The sequence below is a fragment of the Kogia breviceps genome, chromosome 14 (assembly GCF_026419965.1).
Source record: "Kogia breviceps isolate mKogBre1 chromosome 14, mKogBre1 haplotype 1, whole genome shotgun sequence".
Taxonomy (NCBI): Eukaryota; Metazoa; Chordata; class Mammalia; order Artiodactyla; family Physeteridae; genus Kogia; species Kogia breviceps.
This window is the reverse complement of record NC_081323.1, coordinates 70,710,478-70,723,630: the sequence shown is the minus strand read 5'-3', so window position 1 is coordinate 70,723,630 and position 13,153 is coordinate 70,710,478. Positions and strand designations below refer to the sequence as shown.

Sequence of the window (13,153 nt, the reverse complement as noted above, 5' to 3'; positions counted from 1 at the left end):
AATAAGATGACCGTTTGGAGGGGGGACGATTTCTGAAAATGTGGCCATAGTCTGCTTCCTGCTTTTTCTGCTCGTATCTCATTTAAACTTTAAAATATCCTTGAGGGGTATTTATTATCCCCACTGTTTGTTAGAAGCTTGTGAGGCTCAGAGAGATTGAGTAACTTGCTGAAGTCACACAGCTAGTGAGGGCCGTGGCAGAGGCTCAAGCCTAACCAGGATGCCCACTGACTGTGTGGGATGGGGCCACTGCTCGTGAGAAGTAGCTCCTGGCTCAGCTCTTCTCACTCTGGCTGCACTTTGGAATCCACCAGGAAGCTTGTAAAGTACAGTCCTGCTCAGACCCCATCCAGAACCAGTCGAGTCAGGATCCCTGGAGCACAGCCAGGCAGTGAGCAGGCTCTTCTTGGAGTTCGCGTCTTTGAGGGCAGTGAGGGTTGATTTAGCCGGGTTGTTTTCAAGCTTTTTTTTCTTTAGTGACAACCCTTTCTGCAAATGAAAGCTCACTCGGGCCCTTGAAATATAAAATAACTAGAAGTCGAATCTGTCTGGGCAGCCTCCCTTGTGATTGAAAGTGGAATGGCCGGGTGGGGGGTGGGTGCTGAGCAGCTGGGCCTGCCTCATTTGCAGAGAACCAGATGGGCAGGACCTTGCCAGAGCTGATCACACAGTTTGACCTGACTCGGGTCACCTGCCACTCGGCCCTGCTGGACCTGGAGAAGCTCCCAGAATTCAACAGGTGAGCAGGGAATCTGGAGCACCCCAGGAGAAAAGGGTTCACCGACTGATGCTGGGTCCCCACAGTGGAGGGTCTAGTGGGCTCTGGAGTCACACACACTTGATTTTGACTATGGGCTCAGGTGTCTAGTGCCATGTGACCGCAGGTAAGTCACCTAACCTCCTCAAGCCTCTGTTTTCTCTTCTCTAAAATGGGGCTAATAACAGAACTCACCTTAGGCGATTCTTCAGTTAAATTAAGCCTCAAACTATATTGCACATAGAAAGTGCTCAGTAAAATGGCAGGTACGGTTTTTGTAGCCACTATTCTTGCTCAGCCCCTCCCCAACCCAGCCAACACAGTAATTGAGTGCTGTCTCATGGCGTCTGTTTTACATGTCAAGTAGTTCTTCCCTGCGAAACCTCCAGCCACAGTTACAGTTCGGATCACTGTTGCCATGTCTCAGGCTAAGGGCATTAGAGAGAAAGCCAGAGGACAGGTCTGTACTTAGGGGCCAGGGACTCTTTGATGCCTTCTCTCGAGCCTTGGTTTGGGGGCAGGGTCTTCTCGGTGCTTTACTGGCATGAGCCCAGGGGATTCACGTCGACAGCGGGTGTGTCAAGGATGTTACCTCATGTACTCCCCGCGTCAGACCTAAGGTTAGTTGTATAATTTTGCCCTGTTGTGCATATGAAGAGAGCAAGATGTCAGGAAGTTGAATAACCAGCCCAAGTTCAAGTTCACACAGTAATGGTGGGCATCTTTTTTTTTTTTTAATTTTATTTTTATTTATTTATCTTTGGCTGCTTTGGGTCTTTGTTGCTGTGTGCGGGCTTCTCATTGCAGTGGCTTCTCTTGATGTGGAGCACGGGCTCTAGGCGCATGGGCTTCAGTAGTTGTGGCACACGGGCTCAGTAGTCATGGCTCACGGGCTCTAGAGCACAGGCTCAGTAGTTATGGCGTACGGGCTTAGTTGCTCCACGGCATGTGGGATCTTCCCGGACCAGGGATCGAACTCCTGTCCCTTGCGCTGGCAGGCGGATTCTTAACCACTGGGAGTGGGCCCCTCTTGAGTGGGGCATTCAGGAGCAAACAGTGTGCACATGGAATGCAGCCTGTTCTCTGCCTTTCTTATCATGGAGAAAGCGATATCTCTGGGAGAAATGGAGTCGGGACAGGGGAGATACTTTGTGACCCATTCCAGTCCTCCGCAAAGCATGAGGGGAAGCCAGAGGGAGACGGCGGTGGGCATTTGCTTGGGATAGATGCCCTCAGTTTTTGTGCAGCCGAAGCTGTTCTCGTTAGGTGTTTCTGTAACCAAGCCACTGCTATGATTATTTCAGTAACAGTCTTAAAGATAGTAGTTGTCATAGCAGTACCAGTGGTGTGGTGGAGGTAGTGATAGTAACTAACATTTATCTAGCACACGCTACATGCCGGGCCGTGGACTATCTCAAGCCTGATTTCCTTTTTCCCACTGTCTCATCTAACTACTAAGGAGGTCCTAGAAACAGTTTCAGTACCAATTTCATGTGATTTCTCTTCATTCGTTTTAGAAAGTGATGTTTTGGGGCCAGTGAGTGTCCAGATTGCTTCCCAGAGGGTCTCATCCGTCCACCCTCTGTTCAGACTGCCTGCCCATCTCCAACTGCTGGGTGTGGCATTAACGCAGGCCTTGTGCCCAGTGCTTTACAGACAGCTCCTCGTTTACTCTGCCCAGCGCCCTGTGAGGGAGGCCCCGTTGTTCCCACAGTAACAGACGGGCACCCTGGGCTCTGAATGGTTGTGTAACTTGCTGCAGACATCTGGCAAAGCTGGCTTCACCCACAGGCCTGTGCAATCTCAGAGCCCATGAGATGGTCACCAGTCCCTTGCTGCCTGCCTTTCTTCTGTGTCAGGGACGGGGCCAAGCGCCTACAGAATGGCCCTTGGCCCCTCACTGCTTGCTCTCTTGGGTCCCTCCAGTCCTGCTGGGGACTGGATGAGGGCAGCCCAGAGATAGGACTGACAGGGCCTGGTTTGAGGCTTGGAGTCTTAGCGGCTTTGCTGCTTCTGAAGGAGGGAACAAGGCGGTTAGAAGAATTCTGAAAGGGGGAAAATTTGACCTGACAGGAAAACTTGAGCTTTTAAACTGTGAGCCGTGAATTCGAAGAACTGTGCCGTCTGGACATGGCTTTAAATCCTAGAAATTCATATTCTCGACCTCTGCCCTTTTGCTCCAGAGCCCCACGCTTCGAACTCTGCAAGGAGGCAGGCACGCCCAGGTTCTGCTTTGTAAACTCAGGTGCCTGTCGAGGCCAGGCAGGTAGCTCAGAGGAGGGCGGCGGGCCAGGTGGGAGGCCCTGGGGAGTACAGGGACAGCCAGACCTTCGGCACCCTGCTCTCTGCTCCAGCTGGAAGGTGTCATTCTTCAAACCTCACCCACTCCCCTGGGGAAGAGGGTTGTCTGGGCTGGAGATGCCCGTGGCAGGACGGTCCCTTGGCTTCACCGGCAGGCTGCACCTCCGCCGTCTGGTGAGCGATGAGACCCAGAGACGCCAGCTGGTGGGGAAGCTACAGGCTCTCGTGGAGGAGGCATTTGGGAGCCAGCTGCAAGACAGGCATGTGCTGGACGCAGCCTACGTGGAGAGGATCATCCTGCTGAGACAGGTGTGGTGTCGGGAGCTTGGGGGGACCCAGGGAGCGGGTGGTGCCCCACTCCTCCCCCTCCTGCTGCGTCAGAGCCCCATCCCAGTGCGTTCAGTGACCGCCTCTTCCCCCAGGGTCACATTTGCCGCCTGCAGGATTTGGTCTCCCCAGTGCACTCCTACCTGTGGACTCGCCCTGCTGTGGGTCGAGCACAGCTGAGCGCCGTCTCGGAGAAGGTGGACGTCGTTGCCAAGCGTGTGCTGGGGTGAGTGTCCGCAGGCTGAGTTCAGGGTTCTGCACCTCCCTTCCCTGTCTCCCCACTAGGGCCCCCTTCACTCCAGGGCTCGGCTGTCAGGCCTGCAGTACAACCCCAGAGCTAGTGAGAGGTTCTTGGTGAGACGATCGCTCACAGCTCTCTTGGCGGAAGGGCTGACCCTGAGGAGCCCAGGCTCTCCCGGGAAGAGGTGGTGGTCTGGCGCTGGGATTGGACCCACCTGGGTTCCGTTCCCGCCCCACCCCTCACTGGCCCAGTTAGTTCACCTGCCGAGGGGTCTTCAGTTTGTCCAAGTGACTGCACGTCCTTGAGCTTCCATTTCCTCACCTATGGGGTGGAGATGATACTAGGTCTTATTTTAACAGCAGAACTCTCCAGATTACGAGGGCACAAAGTGCAACCAAAACGGGCTTAAGCAAGGGGGGAATGATTGGTGTATGTAACTGCAGAGGCTAGGAGAAGAGCCAACTTGAGGTCCAGCTTAAAGCAGGGGCCAAAAATATGGCACCAAGACCTAATTTCTCCCCCTGTCCCTTTGACTTTCTCCCCCACCCTTCCCCACGCCCGCTACACCTTCTGCAGCGGTTCTGTATCGGGTAGATGGAGCGTGGGATGCTCTACCAGACAAGACAAGCACCTTTCTCCCTTACCTGCATCCAGAGCAGGCAGTTTGGGGCTGAACAGCTTTCTCCACATCTCCACGGTCCTGTCATCCCTGGGTTTTGCTCTTGTGCCCATGGTCCGTGGTGGCTCACGATTCAGCCAGAGGAGGAAGGAGGAAAGGGAGAGGGGGATGGGATACTCCTCCCCCTTAGGGACTTGACTTAAAAGTGACACACCCGTTTCCACCCGCCTCCCGCTGGCCCGAACGCCTGTCTTACGGCCACTCCAAGCTACAAGGGGATCTGGAAAATGTAGTTTTTACCTTGGGAGCCGGGTGACCAGCTGAAAATTGTGTCAGTACACATGAGAGGGAGAAAGGATACCAGGGGTCAAAAGCAGCCTCTCTCACAGTCTCCACTGTGGTGGTAAGACAGCAAAACCTTAGCCTCTGGCTCCAGCTGTGTCCTGAGATTCACTCTGTTGGGGCCTGATTGGCCTGGTTTTTCTGTCTCCGAACTAGTCACTGAGGCCTGGAGAATGTGATGTGCTGACCAGCTTAGGTTAGGTCACATGTGGGACCCTGAGTGGACCGCCGCCCCCCCCCCCCCCCCCCCCCCCGCCAGCCAAAGCACATGTCCTGAGGATGGAGCCGGGTAGTTCCACAGGGAGAGTTAGGCCCTGTGGAGAGAGTTATAAAGATTAAATTAGATAATAATAGCAAACGCTCGTGTGGGTTTGCTTACACACGTGCCTACAACGTGCTGTGTTATATATCATACACGTTAGATGTGTACACGGATATGTGTGCATGGTATGTGTATGTGTATACACTTGAATTCACAGCGACCTAATAAAGGAACTACTGTTGTTATGCCCATTTTAACAGGTGAGGAAATCAAGGCACAAAGAGGTTAAGTAACTTGTCTAAGATAATACAGCTAGTAAATCGAAGGAGCAGGGATTGAGACTCAAGCTGGCTGGGGCGAGAGACCGTATGTCCAACCATATTCTCTATTGCTTATCCTTGGTGTAAAGTACTTGGACAGCCCCTGATAACAAGCAACCATCACAAATCTTCGCTCCTACTCAGCCCCCAACAGAAAGGCAGTCGCAAACAGCAGTTTGCTTTGTGAAATGTCTGTGTATTCAAGGAAATGTGTATACAACCCATTCTTCCAACTTTTTGAATTTAAAACTTAATTGTTATTAATACATTCAAACCTCTTGAACCTCTAGGTTTAAAATCTTGAAATTATTTTTAAAGGTATATATCAGGAGTCCCATTTTTAATCCTTGTCCTCTGTCTACCCCGTTCCAGAACCCTCTCTGGACGTTACTACTATTCATATCTAAATCCTTATTTTTCAGCTTTTTTACACAAAAGGTACAATACAGGGAATTCTCTGGTGGTCCAGTGGTTAGGACTCGGTGCTTTCACTGCCAGGGGCCTGGGTTTAGTCCCTGATGGGCAACTATAAGATCCTGCAAGCTAAGCAGTGTGGCCAAAAAAAAAGTATGATACAATAACACTGTTGTCTTTGGGTGGGATTTTTGTTTTATTTTAATTTTTTTAGTGAAGTATAGTTGATTTATAATATTATGCTAGTTTCAAATGTAGAACATAATGATTCAGTATTTTTATAGATTATACTTCATTTAAAGCTTACAAAATAATGGCTGTATTTCCCTCTGTGTCTTTATGTGTGTTTTTGCTTGTTTGTCTGTTTTTCCCTTAACGATTTATCTTTAGATCTGTCCAGGGCTTAGAAGAGCATCCTCATTCTTTTCTCAGCTACAGCTATTCCCTTTTTATACCACTTTACCATGATTTATATAATTCACCTCCTATTGATAGACGTTTGTATTGCTTCCAAATTTTGCAGTTACAAACAATGCCACAGTGAGTGACCTTGAATAGACATCATTAAGCACCCTTACAAGTAAATCTCCCAGATAAATTCCCAAGAGGTATTATTAATAATAATACTCCCTTAATTTAGGACATTCCACATGAGGCTGTTAGTTCTAGTTCACCAGGCTAATGTCTTACCTCCCCACCCCCGCCATGGGATTAGATTTTAGAGACCCTCCTCTGGGGCTCCCACTGAAGACAGGAAAGCTGACGACCAAATATTTAGAAGCTGCCGGATCTCTGGAAGTCCCTTTGTGCCCATGCCAAGGCCTGGACCAGCTCTAACATGTCCTGGCTGCCAGTGTTGGCTGCCTGGGGCCTGTCATTCTTTCACCAGCTCCTTGGCAGCCTGATTCTCCACAGTGACATTGAGGAGTGTGTTTGGTTTTTTCCCACATTACATTTTTTTTTTTTGAAGTCTAGTTGATTTACAATGTGTTAATTTCTGCTATATAGCAAAGTGATTCAGTTATACATATTCTTTTCCATAGTCTTTTCCATTATGGTTTATCACAGGATACTGACTATAGTTTCCTGTGCTCTGTGGTAGGACCTTGTTGTTTATTCATTTTATATATAATGTTTTGCATCTGCTAGTCCTAAACTCCCAGTCCTTCCCTCCCCCACCCCGCCCACCCTTGGCAACCACAGGTCTGTTCTCTGTGTCTGTGAGTCTGTTTCTGGTTCATAGATATGTTCATTTGTGTCATATTTTAGATTCCACATATAAGTGATATCAGATGGTATTTGTCTCTTTCTGACTTACTTCACTTTGTATGATAATCTCTAGGTCCATCCATGTTGCTGCAAACCACATGACATTTTATATTTTCAATATTTCCTCTTCTCCATTTCATAAATAGCAGCAATCATGTGGTCCAGTTTTAAGATGCAAGAAGAATGATTATGTTTCTCAAATTGAAACAGAATTGCTCAAGTACTGGAGTGAGTAAGGAAATCTGCACCAAAAGGCTCTTTGTTCCAATTCCTCATGAACCCAGTCCCTGAGCCGGTAGCCCTCCACACTGAGCTGATGTGGGGAATGGAGTTTCTGGGCCCTTTCGGGAGCAGGTGGTGTCAGAGGTGGCATCGAGGATTGTCTGCACTAGTGAAGATCTCCAGCCTTGGTCCCTCTTCCGTGTGGAATGACCCCCCCAGCCCTGCTCCCATCTCTTGCTCTAACTCAGAATCAGGGCTGGGACTAAGTTTTTGCAAGTCCCGCTCTGACTAATTGGGGACTTTCTCCTGAGCTCAAACATGCTTTGGGGAGAGGGTCTCAGCTGGACTGCCAGGAAAGTGGGGGATGGTTGCTGGCCTGTTGTAGTTCCTTAAGTGTTTCATTTGTGGACAAAGAATGGTTGTAGCAAGTTGGCGGCGGGGACATTACTGGAGCTGGGGGTCTCCTGATTTCCTTCTTTCTGCTCTTCTCTGCTACATCCCCCAGAAGTCTTGAAGCTGTGTTTCAGATCATTTCCCAAAAGGCTTCATTCTTCCATCCTATGTGTAACCCAATCATAAGTTTCTTTTTAGATCCTTTTGCAATGTCTCTGAGCTCTTGGATATAATAAATATTAGCTAATATTTAACTTTTTATTGAAATATAAGAGCTCATACTTTCAAGTACTTACCCTCTGTTCAGGCAGTGTACTTAGTGCTTTACAAGTTTTAACTTAGCCCCACCATAGCCCTGTGAGGTGCAGACACTATTATTATTCCCACTTTACAGGTGAGAAAACTGAGGCATGAAGATTACATGACACAGGTAGTAATCAGTAGATCCTCTTATGGTGTCCTCTTAGTTTCCCAATTTTATGCCCACTTGCTTGGATTCTCTGTGTTTGTAGTGTCTTGGTTGTTGTTTCTTCCCCAGCTAGGATGGGGATGGGGGTAGTAGATATCCCCCCACCCCCAAGGCAGGCTTGAACATTGGTTGTGCTGTTAATGTATATTGTAGCTGATGGATGATCTTCTGAAGTCCTCCCTTCCACCCACTTGCCATTGGCCCATGCTGGCCCCTTACAGACTGGCCCTCTTCTAGGCTTTTAGAAGGACCCGGTATGAGTTTAACTCAGGACATGCTGAACGGAGAACTGAAGAAGCTGTCAGAAGGTCTGGAAGGCACCCAACACAGTAACGTGATGAAGCTCCTCCGAGTGGCCCTCAGTGGACAGCTGGTGAGGCGGGTGGCTGGACTGTGCCCTGGAGCCCTCATTTATCCACTCAGCTAACATTCACCAGCAGCACTAAGCTCAGTTTGGGGGCTGCAAAGATGAATGAAACATGACCACCCTCCTCATTCAGTCATTTAACAGATGGTACTTACTGAGTACCTACTATGTGTAAGCACCATGCTAGGTACAGTGGATACGGTAGTGAGTGAAACACATGTGCCCCCTGCCTTCATGGAGCTGGGGGTTGACTGGGGCTGTGGACATACCAACCCAGCAAGAGCAGGCTTCCGGGACCCATCCTTAGAAATTAAAGCCCGTAAAATGCAAACTGCTCCTTGGGATGTAGGCAGCAGTGCTGGGGTTGGCCTAGGGTGTAACTTCTGCAGACCAAGGCTGGGTGTTCGTTCCTCACGCATCTTAAGGCAGTGTTTTCTCTTTTTGTTCTTAGCAAGGACCTCCTGTAGCTGAGATGATGTTGTCCTTGGGACCAAAGGAAGTGCGGGAACGAATACAGAAGGTGCTTTCCAGCTAGAGAGAAGGTGTGCGGGACAGCAGAGGTGGCCACAGGAACTGTACTCGTGGGACCTCCCGTCAGAGGGGAGGAGCAGGAGGCCTGGGGCCCATCGGAAGCTTGTGGAAGGAACCAAGAATGGACACAGAGCCTCTGGGTGCACAGGTGCATTTATGGCTCCGTGCCAGGCCCATCCTTATCAGTTGGCCAGGGTCACCCAGCTCCCCTCACCTCCCTGGCGCTGGAAAGGAAGGCCTCACGTACGGTTCTGACACCACAGTACACAGCAGAGGTTAGGAGCTAGCTCACTGAACAGTCACAGCTCATGATTCAGTCTGCTCAGGCTGCCGTGAAAACCTATCACAGAATGGTGGCTGAAACAACAGAAGATGGGCTTCCCTGGTGGCGCAGTGGTTGAGAGTCCGCCTGCCGATGCAGGAGACATGGGTTCGTGCCCTGGTCCGGGAGGATCCCACATACCGCGGAGCAACTAAGCCCGTGAGCCATGGCCGCTAGGCCTGCGCGTCCGGAGCCTGTGCTCCGCAACGGGAGAGGCCACAACAGTGAGAGGCCCGCATACCGCAAAAAAAAAAAAAAAAAAAAAAAAAAAAAACAGAAGATGATTTTCTCACAGCTCTGGAGGCCAGCAGTCCAAGATCAAGGTGTTGGCAGGTTTCGTTTCTCCTGAGGCCTCGCTCCTTGGTTTGCAGACAGCTGCCTTTTTGCTCTCTCCTCACATGGCCTTCCCTCTGTGTGTGCCCTCGGTATCTCTGTTTGTCCAAAGGTCCTCTTCTTAAGAGGACACCAGTCAGATTGGGTTAAGGCCCACCCTCACGGCCCAGTTTGAACTTAATCACTTCTTTAAAGGCCCTGTCTGCAAATTCGGACACATTCTGAGGTATGGAGAGGTTAGGGCTTCACATGTGAGTTTTTTTTTTTTTTTTTTTTTTTTTGAAGTACGCGGGCCTCTCACTGTTGTGGCCTCTCCCGTTGCGAAGCACAGGCTCTGGACGCGCAGGCTCAGCGGGCATGGCTCACGGGCCCAGCCGCTCCGCGGCATGTGGGATCCTCCCGGACCGGGGCACGAACCCGTGTCCCCTGCATCGTCAGGTGGACTCTCAACCACTGCGCCACCAGGGAAGCCCCCACATGTAAGTTTTGAGGGGAACACAGCTCAGTCCATGCATAACAGCTTGGCAGCAGCGTGGACTCCTGGGTCCCAGTTCTCGGGCCCAGTTTGACTTTGTTGTTTTGTTTTGTATTTTAATAAATTTATTTATTTTTGGCTGTGTCGGGTCTTGGTTGCTGCACACGGGCTTTCTCTAGTTGCGGCGAATGGGGGCTACTCTTTGTTGTGGTGCGCAGGCTTCTCATTGCAGTGGCTTCTCTTGTTGCGGAGCATGGGCTCTAGGTGCACAGGCTTCAGTGGTTGTGGCACGCGGGCTCAGTAGTTGTGGCACGCAGGCTTAGTTGCTCCATGGCATGTTGGATCTTCCCGGACCAGGGCTCAAACCCGTGTCCCCTGCATTGAAACCACTGCGCCACCGGGGAAGCTCCCAGTTTGAGTTTGGAGCAATGACTGACAAGCTGGGCTGTACTGGCTTGTTAGACTTTCTTTGGTGCTTATAAAGGAAGAACCCACAAATCTGTCCAGGGGGAACACTTAATGTTTTATACTACTCTTTGTCCTTGCGCTTGGGGCAGCCTGTATCTCCCTTCCCTAAAGGTTGTCTCTTCCTCTTTTCTAGTTCTCCAGACCTGGTCCTTCGACTGGAGACCTCTACCCTGCCTGTTTTGCATCTTTTTCTTCACAGTTGCCTCCTTCTTCCACCCATTATTTGTAAATCACTGTCTGTGGGTTTCTGAAATGAGATGTTCTTCTTGGGGTGAATAGGAATAGCTGAAGTGAAAGGAGGATGGTGGCCGGCTACAAAGACCCCTACACGGCTTCTGGGCTTCCCCTTTGTAGCCCCCAGTCATCACTACCTCCTGGCATTCATGCTGAATAGGGCTGACTTCTGTGTGGTGTGTCATGGCTTCTATGTTGTTCTCTTGGCTCCCTTACTGTGGGAAGCCAGCTTCCACACCGTGAAGACAGTCAGACAGACAAGGATCAGAGGCCTTTTGACAACAGCTGTATGAATGGGCCATCTTGGAAGTCAGTCTTCCAGCCCCAGTCAAGCCTTCAAATGACTGCAATGCTGTCTGACATTTGACTGCAGCGGTTTTGTGTTTTTTTTTTAAATTGGAGTATAGTTGCTTTACAATGTTGTGTTTGTTCCTGCTGTACAGCAAAGTGAATCAGCCACACGTATACATATATCCCCTCTTCCTTGGATTTCCTTCCCATTTAGGTCACCACAGAGCATTGGGTAGAGTTCCCTGTACTATACGGTAGGTTCTCGTGTACTATACAGTAGATTCTCGTTAGTTATCTGTTTTATACATAGTAGTGTATATGTGTCAATCCCAATCTCCCAATCCATCTCACCCCCTCTTCCCCCTTAGTATCTATACGTTTGTTCTCTATGTCTCTGTCTCTGCTTTGCAAATAAGTTCATCTATACCATTTTTCTAGATTCCATATATGTATTAACATACGATATTTGTTTTTCTCTTTCTGACTTACTTCACTCTGTATGAAAGTCTCTAGGAACATCCACGTCCCTGCAAATGGCACAATTTCGTTCCGTTTTATGGCTGAGTAATATTCCATTGTATATATGTACCACATCTTCTTTAGCCATTCCTCTGCTGATGGACATTTAGGTTGCTTCCACGTCCTGGCTATTGTGAATAGTGCTGACTGCAGCCTTCTTGAAAGATCCTGAGCCAGAACCACTAAGCAAAGTTGCTCCTGAATTTCAGACACACAGTTATGAGATGATAAATATTTATTGTTTAAAGCCACTTAGCTCTGGGATAATTTGTTACCCAGCAAGAGATTGCTAATATACTGTCCTTGTCCAGGGGAATAGGGAAAGGGGATTAAAGAATTTGCTGAGTTTCACAGAGACCTAATCCTTGCTTGAAAAGTACATCAGATAAAGTTCTTTGATGGCAAGCAATGGAAACCAACTCTGCCTAACTTAGGTTTATTGGAGACTATGGGAATTTAAATTTGTGAGAAAGTCATAGAATCTATGGGAAAGCCAAAGATCCAGGTCTTGGAAAAGACAGGAACCAGGGAAACTCTGAGCATGCAGGCAGCAGGAGCTCATGGCCAGTCTTGTCTGTGTTCTTCAGTGGGAACACATGAACTCTTAACTATTTTTTGTTGTGGTTTCTCTGTATTTTTTCCCCTTCAGTTTTGGATGATTCAGCTAAAGATTCAGATTCTAAGAAGAGAGTGTCTGGTTGGGCTAACTGAGGTCATGTTACCATTCCTCAGCCAGGAATATATCCAATGGAGGAAAAGTTCCCAAGGAGAAGTAGGGTGCTTTTTCCGGAAGAAGGGGCAATGGCAGAAACAACAGGTGTTCCGCCAAAGGGGACACAGAATAATAATGCTTGTAATTTATTGTGCGTTCACATGAGCCTCAACCGCTTCTGGGTTTCAAACTGTGCTGGTAGGGGACTTCCCTGGTGGTGCAGTGGCTAAGACTCCACACTCCCAATACAGGGGGCCTGGGTTTGACCCCTGGTCGGGGAACTAGATCCTGCATGCATGCTGCAACTGAGAGTCTGCATGCTGCAACTAAGACCTGGTGCAACCAAAATAAATAAATACATTAAAAAAAAATTATGCTGGTAAACACTTTAGTTCATCATCTCTTTAAATCTTCACAACCCCATGAGACAGGCATTATTATTATGGTGGTTGTTTAGGGAGACTGAGGTTCAGAAAAGTTGATCAACTCTTCTGAGGTTTTAGTATGAGGCTTACGACAACCCATAGTCCAACCTCAACTCTTGTCACTCTGAGTGACATCAGAGCCTCCGCTTCTAAGAAATCAAGTATGCTTACAAGAAACTCTAGCTCTTGGTTAGGGAATCTGACTGTTTTAACAAAATGAGTGATCAAATTGCTGAGTCAGTAAAGCTGTGGCCACTTCCTCGGTTGGAGTGAGTTGTCTGAGAAGCAGCATGTATCCTCTGCTCTGGGGTTTTGCTCAGGATCAGAAGGAATGTGTAAAAGGACTTCACAGAGTTTAAATAACCTCAAGTCCGTCCCCCACTGTTTTCTCAGAGTATAGTGAAGTGAAGGCCATAGAGGCCAACTGTCTAGACTCAAAAACTGGTTCTGCCATGTACTGTGTGACTTCTGTAGCTCAGTTTCCTTATCTGTTAAAATGGGGATAACAGTTGTTATCTGTCTCAATAAATTATAAGAATC

The 13,153-nt window shown here is 48.8% G+C and overlaps 1 protein-coding gene across 8 annotated transcripts in view; it reads left to right on the top strand.

Moving 5' to 3' along the window:
* The window catches only part of EARS2 (glutamyl-tRNA synthetase 2, mitochondrial), a 22,974-nt gene extending 9,821 nt beyond the window's left edge, over window positions 1–13,153 (top strand). For 3 of the 8 annotated variants that reach the window (XM_067013137.1, XM_067013138.1, XM_067013139.1), the window contains 5 exons: window positions 631–739; window positions 3,214–3,367; window positions 3,481–3,611; window positions 8,174–8,309; window positions 8,755–9,393. In XM_067013137.1, coding sequence (XP_066869238.1) covers window positions 631–739; window positions 3,214–3,367; window positions 3,481–3,611; window positions 8,174–8,309; window positions 8,755–8,838 — 614 coding nt within the window. In that variant the 3' untranslated portion in view covers window positions 8,839–9,393. Of the gene's footprint in view, window positions 1–630; window positions 740–3,111; window positions 3,368–3,480; window positions 3,612–8,173; window positions 8,310–8,754; window positions 9,401–10,565 lie in introns of those variants that run through there. The other 5 variants (XM_067013135.1, XM_067013134.1, XM_059037008.2 and 2 more) reach the window with 5 other exon arrangements.